Source organism: Thermobia domestica, chromosome 10, assembly GCF_964235325.1.
Source record: "Thermobia domestica chromosome 10, izTheDome1.hap1.1, whole genome shotgun sequence".
Lineage (NCBI taxonomy): Eukaryota > Metazoa > Arthropoda > Insecta > Zygentoma > Lepismatidae > Thermobia > Thermobia domestica.
The window spans coordinates 189379754-189389223 of NC_137463.1; the positions used below are offsets into that span (position 1 = coordinate 189379754).

General features: G+C 34.4%; 1 protein-coding gene across 1 annotated transcript in view; it reads right to left on the reverse strand.

The window, feature by feature from the left end:
• Positions 1 to 9470, reverse strand: part of LOC145662893 (snake venom 5'-nucleotidase-like) — a 141123-nt gene extending 131653 nt beyond the window's left edge. Inside the window, exon 1 of the mRNA XM_081728869.1 lies at positions 8867 to 9470. Coding sequence (XP_081584995.1) covers positions 8867 to 9232 — 366 coding nt within the window. The 5' untranslated portion in view covers positions 9233 to 9470. The remainder of the gene's footprint in view (positions 1 to 8866) is intronic.

The window sequence follows — 9470 nt, forward strand, 5'->3', positions numbered from 1 at the left end:
GTCTTTTCATTTAAAACTCAGAATATATAAAAAAAGAAAGAGGTGGAAGGTGAGTCGAACTCGTGTCGCGTAGCCATTTTCAATCGCTCAAGCCAGAGAAATTTGCTAATAAGACATGAAGTGTGCCACAAACAGCAACACATGTGAGAGTTATAATAATATAGTACGTATTTATTAAACCTTATTCTCCCCGTGCGAAGAACGAGGACTTCTCCTAGTAAAAACTAGAAGACGAAGGGGAAGAATATAAGAGATTTATTGAAAGAGTTATAGTGTTACAGAAAAGCTAGAATAAAGAAACTTGGAAAATGATATACAAAACATATCAATAAAATTTAATGCATTAACAAACTGCAACTAGAAGCTAAACAGTGGTAGATTGGGGTTTAGCGTTTCTTTCAGCATCAAGGCTATAAGAGACGTATGCTTACAGCTTAACGTGGGATCTGATCTACATGAACTCTCACTAGTAATCGTATCCGTGTATCCGGCCGATCAGCAGTATCCTACTTGGGATAGGTGTATACACAGGAGTATGGGATGACTTCTTAGGGAGACGTAAATTGTAAAATAGCATGCTTCTGTAACTTAGTTCTATTAAATTTATACACGATTCTGTTGCTTATAATAAAACTAAATTATTTAATCAATAAATACTAATTTTTATAATTTATTTTTGATATCTACACTTTGACCTAAAAACTCACAACTATGAATAAATTACCTCTTGTGGATCTTATCAAAACAACAGAGTTATTCATATTGTCAGGTTATTAATGAACATTTATTTATGAAATATTAACAAAATCTCCTTGAGTCGTTTATGAGATAATCATGAGTAGAACTTATCACCATGAGTAAACTACCCCTTTGTGGCTTTTTGAGGACAAATGAGCCTAGAGAAATGACTTATACCAGTTTCGGGCTGTTAATGAAATATTGAAATATAAACAAAACCGCTAAAGCCAGTTTTGAGAAAATTTCTTATTTTCATCCTTAAGTAATCTACCCTCATTTTAGAGGTAGGAAGATTATTCGAAAAACTTACCGGAGAATGAGATAAAAATTTCAAGTTTAAGGTTAGTTTAAAGAGAAGTTTTGTCGAGTGTCATTACAGTACACTTCTTCGTATCTCTCTAGATATTTTTTACCTTTTACGAAAATTTACAACTTCTCTTACACAGACCTCTCTCTTATTTCGACCTACAGACTTTAAATTTTTAGAGAAGAAACTTCATAACCAATCGAAGGCAAAAATCCGTACCGATGTTTTGTTTAGAATTTTCTTCATTGTTGAAATGGCTTGATTGTTGGAATGGATATTCAAACCTTTAACAATGGAATTGATTCAACAATGAAGAAAATTCTAAATAAAAAAAACGGCACGGATTGTTGCCTTCGATAGGTTATGAAGTTCCTTCTCGAAAAATTTGAAGTCTGTAGGTTGAAATTTGTAAGAGAAATTGTAAATTTTCGTGAAAGGTAAAAAATACATGAGAGATACGAAGACTAGTGCCATCTATCGCCAAAACTTGTCCCTTTAAATCACCCTTAAAATTTAGCTCAGATACATTGAACGGTATGACCTCGACGATTGTACATGAGGACGAACAGATGGAGAGGTGTCGAAAAATCACTTTTTTTTTTTTTTTTTTGTATCTGTGGACTATGAAATGTGCCAATCCCTTGAAAACTCGAATTCGATTTTTTTAAAATGATTACCATACTTTCTCTTCTTTCGAAAGTGAAAAGAGGGAGAAGACATTAATTAAGTTCCCGAAAGTAATTCTACTTACCGCTTTGCGTTCTTATTTCAAAGCCTCACGATAAGCAGCAAGAAAGGAGACACAAGTTATTCAAGCTAGTGTTAATTTAACTTACCTTATAAATAGGCCGAATATTGATCCAAATAACGCTACATTCCTTACTAACTTTCATAATGCTGAATTTAGTTTGCTTCTAATTCAGTTCATGGTAAACTGTATTGCTAATATCTACATAAATAGGGAGATGCATAGATTTTCACCACTGGAACACTAAGATGGTTTTAGGATATCTATTATCATATTTGGGTTCCTAGGAGACAGCTAACTGTGTAAAAAATGAAACGATATTGAATAACTAATTTGTTTTCATTCCATCATCATGATCATTGTCATATTTTCCACGAAACAGAGCCTCCCTATAGTTTCTAGGGGCAAGAAAATGCTAGGTTGCGACGTTGGGTACACCTTTCCTTACGATTTCTATGAAAAGTGATAATCTAACGTTTCTTAGTGCGAGAAAGCGATTTACTTATGTCTCCACTTCGAGTTAAAAGTGACTTTGAGAGTGAGTTTGGAACTTCAGTAAATTTCAAATCGTCGAAACACAGTAAGGACGCCAGTTTTAATTTCTTAGGAATCAAATTCGGAAGGCAAATACAACCTTACGACACTAAAATGTTAAATCTAATGTAAAAGTTTTAAGATACTAAGGGGGTAGACATATGCATCAAAGGGGAGTTGCTTCTTTTGACCCCATCTGGCGTCGTAACTGTCGAAACAACAGGAGAAAGTTGTAGGTTATATGTTTAGAATATTATCCATTAATTTTAACCAGAAAAAAAAAACACTTAAATTAGGGCAAAAAGCAGAAGAAAAGCTTGACTGGTTGGATTGAAATATAGTGTGTCTTTCAGCGCCGAAGCTATAGTAGTCGTGGGCCTACAGCCATTGATGTAATACTGTACTAGAATTTTTGGTAGGTATACAGTTGACCATTTTAAAAAATAAAGCGTATACTCTTCCCCATATACACTTGTTCTTTCGTAAATTTACGGTGAGTAAACGCTGGAGGCTGGACTATAAAACTTTTGTGTGCTTAGGCCTATACGCTGTACACTTCTGTCTACGCCCCATTACATTACTGTCTAAATCGTGGATTCCGAATCAAATGAGCTCCACCGGGAATCGTAGCCGGACCTCCTGCGCCGAAGGCGAGTACACTAACAATATACCCACAAGGGAGTTATGAGAAGAAAAGCATTTATCACGGTACAGTAATTGTTGAGGGCTTTCTTCTGTATGTCTTCTGCATGTCTTTTCCCCTCATGTTTCAGCTGATATTGCATGTTGAGTCAACTAAGATTAGGCATGCTTTTTCTGTCAGATAAGTGACACAAAGAGCTATGCAACGTATTACGTAATGGCAATTCGTGATAATTCCTAGCTCCGTATTTTAATAATTGAAAGCATAGATTCTAAATTGTGTAATTTCTAATTATATAAAGATGAAGAAATGACACGAATTATAATTTTAACTCCTAATTTTCCACAAACACTCCCGATTTAAAACGTTTTAAAGTCATGGTCATCATCATTCATAGTAATTAAACTTGTAAAAAAAAAAAAAAAAAAAAAAACTATTTCAAAATGCTGTGTAGTAACTGTATATATGACGCAAGTAATGTTAAATTTAAATTGCAACTTCTGAAATTATAGCTGAAGATAAAATTACTATACATTATATGCGTGTACTTTTCTTTCTTTCCATAGGTACTAACTAGTATTTATTGCAATGATTTTTAAACCTTCGTTCAAGGTCGCTGTTCATATTAAGTCTAATTTAGTCATATAAAACTACACTCACATGCCTTAATTAGTTGCATTCTTTAAAGAAAAATGTCGCAATTAATGAAAGCTTAGGGAAGGTCATAGCACAATAAAAACCAGTTTTTTTTTTTTTTTAAACTTTCGACCGACATTAAGAAAATGAAACGTCCTATAGTGAAAGGAAGAACACCAAACTCAAGATTTTAAACGTCTCTGAAACAGCATTAAAAAAAAAACAAAAAAAAAAAACATTGATGATAGAAGAAAGAATAGAAGATTCAGAAGAAGGAATACGTAGAAATAAGTATATTTTATGAGTCGTTAGATTATACCTAGATAAAATTTACGAAAATAAGTGTCATCGCATGTAGAGAAGGTATATGATATAAGAAGAAAGCAATGAAAAGTGGCTAAAAGCATTTGAAATATGATTTGTCAGTATGAAGGGCAGGGAAACTTAGTTGGAGAAACTAATAAAAATGAATTATCGGTATGGACAATAGGAAAACTTCGTTGGAGGAACTAACAAGATGAGGGAGTGTTAGCGGCTTCATGAGAGGAAAACAAGAGAAAATAAAGGTAAGGTTGGGGAGAAAAAATAAAGGTAACCAAACCAGACAGAATAGCATTTGAGAAGAACAGGGATGTGATTGAACATAGTCGAAGATCGAATAGAATAGGGGGAAGAACATTGACATTAATAGAACGATATTAAAGAGAGATTTTCTGTCAAAATGAAGAGGCATGCGGAGAACCGTAGAGTAAAGAATCTTCTAAATTTGCGGCATAAAGTCTGTCAATGATAGTGATAATTATCCATATACCGTACATATTTCATCAGTGCGTCAATATCTTTATGCACTTTTAACGCATGTTGACAAGTGAATGCTAATGAATTATATGCACTCACCATAATTAAGCATATAACATATGTCCAACTAATACGTTGTAAGTCCCAGGATTGATAACGTAGGGGTGTTGAATATCTTTACCAACCTTCGTTTTGAGTCTAATGATGTATAATTGAAGGAATTCTTCTATTTTGCTTGAAATGAACGAGGATTTGAATGGGTTGATTTCCACTTCAGTTCTACTTAAATGTGTTTCACTTCATGAAAATTAGTTTCTGTGCTGTGTATTTTCGCACTTCATTTGATATTTTTTTTTTTTCATGAAAAATCAAGGACAATGAATATCGTATGAGTTCAACTGAACTTATCCGATCGGGATCAATCTTTGCAAGATGGCAGACCTTGAACTGCTATATAAGCATGTGAAATGTTATGTTTTGAAGGCTTTCGGTTCCCGAGTTACATAAGTCGAAGTTCTAAATTAATTCATTGTGCATACTAACCACAATAAGTAACTAAACTAACTAACTAACTCTATGGCCTATGGAACCCGGAGGTTCAATGCCGCGTTCACAAAAGCTCTCCACTGACTTCTATCCTTAGCTAACTGCATCCAGTTTCTACTTTGTATTCCAATCTCTGCGAGATCCATCTTAATATTGTCTTCCCATCTGCGCCTACGTCTTCCTAATGGTCATTTTCCGATTGCTCTTACCGCTAACACTTTAAAAGCGTTCCTACTTTCTTCCATCCTAGCTATATGTCCTGCCCACCTAAGCCTCCTAGACTTGATGATCCTAACAACGTTTGGTAAGCCGTATAATTTATGTAGTTCCTCGTTATGAAACTTCCGCCATTAATCATTCCCGTTCCTCTTGGATCCGAATATTCGTCTGAGGATTTTGTTCTCAAATACTTTCAGTCTATGTTCTTCCCTCAGAGTAAGCTACCATGTTTCGAAACCATACAGAACAACAGGCACGATTATCGTTTTGTATATTTTAAGCCACAATAAGTACCATTTAAATAGCAATTAAAAATCAGTCTTGGACAGAAAAAAAATCAAATGATGGGCGAGTTTTTACCACTAGTTTTCACCAATGTTTCACGAGTTAATATTTATAAATGAAAACTAATTTAGGTAGTATTACGTTTATGCATGCGCGCAGACTACGTGGGTGCTTCGGCACCTACACAAATGATCTTGTGGATGCGCCACATCAACACGATTTTTAGTTTGGACCCGGGTTTGAACCAGTTTCTCTTGCGCTTAAGTCAGCCGTGTTACCGACTGAGCTAGGACAGCCTCAACTTACCCTTATAATACCGGTATATTTTACTTTATCACAGCACAGCCTTCATGACCGTGTTCATAAAAAATTTTAATTAAAAATAAACCAATCAAATATCAAAATTTCACTGAAAACGTATAGGCTAACACATCCCGCCACTGATATACACCCACATAAATTGTGGAAAGTCGACGCCATTCGGTTATGTATATATAACAAGACATAATTTTGTCAAAACATGGAACATGAATATTTATTCGCAATTAGTTTCAATATTTGGTAGGATGTGCATGTGAATGGAATTAAATATGTTGCTTTCTTGCAAAAATATAGAAAAACAACCCTCCCCCGGAGTTCAACCCCCCGGGTGAAAATATCTAAATTCAACACTGGTGGCAATATGTGTAACATTAATAAACTTTAATATATAATTATTTACATACAAGAAACTGCGAACTGATAATATGAAATAAGTGCAATGAAACGACTTATCATAGCACAAAATGATAATTGAAATACAAATTTTAGAAAAAAAAGTAAGATGTAAGGATGTACGATGTAATTGGTTGGGTGCTTCTAGACTTTTCCCTCTTCCCTCTCCATGTAGTTTTTGATATACAGTACCAGAAAAGAGATAGTTCAAACTAATGAAGATTTTATATGCATGTACGAGTGAAAATAGGAGTAAGAAGGTAGTAAAAGCTAGTTATTTTATTCATAGATTTTTCTTTCAATTTCTTTCTAAATAAAAAGTCGTGAAGCTCCATAGAGGAACAAGTGAGTCATTCACGAACTAATGAGTGGAAACTGCCTCCTTACGCTTGATGCATGCATTTTAATCAATAGTATAGTAATATACAGTATATGGACAATGTTTAGCAGAAAGAGTCAAGCTATTAAAAAAAAAAAAAAAAAGTTACAATTTCGATATTTTCTGTTCACATTAGGTTAGTTTAGTTTAGTTTAGGTTAGATTAGGTTAGTTTATGTTAGATTATGTTATTGTAGATATCCAGCATAATTTTCGAAAAAAATATATATAGAATTTGGCATATTTCTATTAGTATTGGGTTAGTTCAGGTTAGAATAGATTTGGTTGTTTGTGTTAAGTCTAAGTACTTGCATCCTCAATTTTTCCTGTAAATTTTGTATTTCTTACGTACTTCTGGACCCCTTCTGCTAAACATTGACCATATATATACAGTAGAAACTCGATTAACCGCCACCCTCGGGACTGGGATCATGACGGTTAAGCGAATAGACGGATAACAGAAATATCGTTATAAACCTCTACAGTAAGTAGATTTAAAAGGTTCTGGAAGAAATAAATAACCTTATACAAGTGAATAATACATGTTTATACTGTATTTAAATTACTGTACTGTACTTACATACAAGAGTAACACTGAACTGGTAGTGAAATAACCACACATTTAAAAATAATCTGTCATCTTCTTCTGCTTCTTCGAACGCCAAGCTTTTTGTGTGGCAATGTTGCGTATTTGAGTACTGTCCGGAACAGTGACGGATAACAGAGAGTGACGGTTAATCGAGTTTCTACTGTACCAATAAAAACGTGAAACTAATTACATCATTGAAGAATGTTATTCCCCCTAGTAAAACCTGAAATGGCACTACTGAGAGGGAGGGTAATTGCACCTCTTTTCTCCATGCTAACGACGCCCCGTTTGTGTGTAATATTTCCTGCAATATTACATATAGTGTTGACCACGAAAGAATACGAGACGAGAAATGAGGTTGTTTCGTCTCATAAATTTTTGTAGAATTCTTATCTCGATTCTCAAAAAAAATCTTTATTGTCCCGTCTTGTCTTGATTCTCGGAACCCCCCTTTCTCATCTCATCTCGAATTTTTCGTCTCCTTTTGTAAATTTATGCACAAAATTTGTGCCCTGATTGTCTTAATTTCATTTAGAAGTTATCAGAATCCTTCTGCGTCACAAAAGACGCGAAGTCGACGAAAGATGTGATACAACATTTAAATCATATTTATTATTGAAATATATTGTGTAATGACTTGTGTGTATGCTTTTTTTTTTTTTTTAAGTTGATAAATGATGTTAATTGTGTTCATACAATTACCGGATCAATTTATATTCTTTACTATGAATCATGAAATACTAAAACAATGTTTCAGGTGTAAAACTTGGGTGAACTAGTGTCCCCACGAGATTCGAGAAATGTATTGTCTCATCTCGAACTTTAAAATGCACTTTCCATCTCGTGGGCAGCTCTAAGTGCTTACACAATATTTTTCATGGGCAAACACGCACAAAACTGTATTGCTTGCACAAAACTGTAAACAGGAAGGTTAATGCCAGAGTCGATTAACACACACTTCCGCCTAGGCTGTATTTCCGGAACCTCCTCCTATCCTCTCCCTTCCCAGTAAGGTAATTTCAAATATACGTATTTCTACTTACCGAATCCGAAATTGCTGTCGCATATTGTTTTATTACACTAAGAAAGTTTTATATTTGGATTATACTAAAGATTTTGTTGTAAGTTACAACAATCAAATTGTCATTGATAATAATTATTATTATGGATCCAACACTCAGTGGCGACTGCAAAAAGTATTGTTGTTCAAACTAATTGTCATGTTTACACGGAAGAAGTGATGGGAAATGAAAAAAAAAACATGTAATGCAGAAATACCTCTATGAGAAATTTCCAACACAATAAATTTATTCTGGGATGCCAAATCTGTTATTTTTAGGCTGCACGCCATCCCAGGCTTCAGCTCAGGAGCGTCATTTCAGACTTCGCTTCAGGGGGAGGCAAGAGCGACATAAGACTTTCACGTTTTGTCCTAGTACATTAGTAGACAATCGATTTAAGTATAGGAATTCCTCAAACTCTTTGGGGGGCAATTGTTCCCTCCTGCCCCATAAATGACGCCCCTGCTTCAGCTTACTCAGACTAGGTTTTAATCGGCACAAGATAATGACTCATTTATATAGTAGGCCCTATTTTAAAATAAAGAATACGAAAACTTACTCAGACACTACAGGGGAAATTTGTATAAATTTATATCATAATAATTTTTATTCTTCTTTTACTTTTTAATGTCAATCCCGTAAAGTAAAATTTAAATACATTCGTACTCACCATCGCATCTAAACCAAGAAGTTCTATAAAATGAGCTACAACTTTCCATTTATGAAGAACATACCAAATATTACCCTGATATGTGTCACCAGCATTTAAAAAAATCACATTTTTCTCTTTCTGTTTAATTTCTCTCACTTTATACGCAACACGTGCAAAACCACCGTAACACTGTCCATTTTCTGCATCTTTCGGTGTACATTTTGCAGAAAATTTATTTGTTTGTTCAAATCTTGAATGCATGTCATTAGTATGAAGAACTACTAATTCAAATTCAGCACGGACTAAACACAAACAAAACACCATCACAAGAATAGTCCGACTTGGACATAACAATGTAGAGAATGAATCTTGTCGTTGGTTCATTGTGACTTCGTTTCGCTACTGTCGTACCTGCGACTGACTCAACACGGAACATAAAATAAAGTAAACTGTCACATAACATCCGATTCAAACGATACGTAACAACATACACACCCGGCACATTTACTCATGCGTTTCGAGGCAAACGAGTTTTTTGATTGGGAAATACAAGCGAACTGTGCAAAATACAGCATGTACTTTGTCCTCTCAGATTCACTACTATGAGAAAAGTACTTATGAT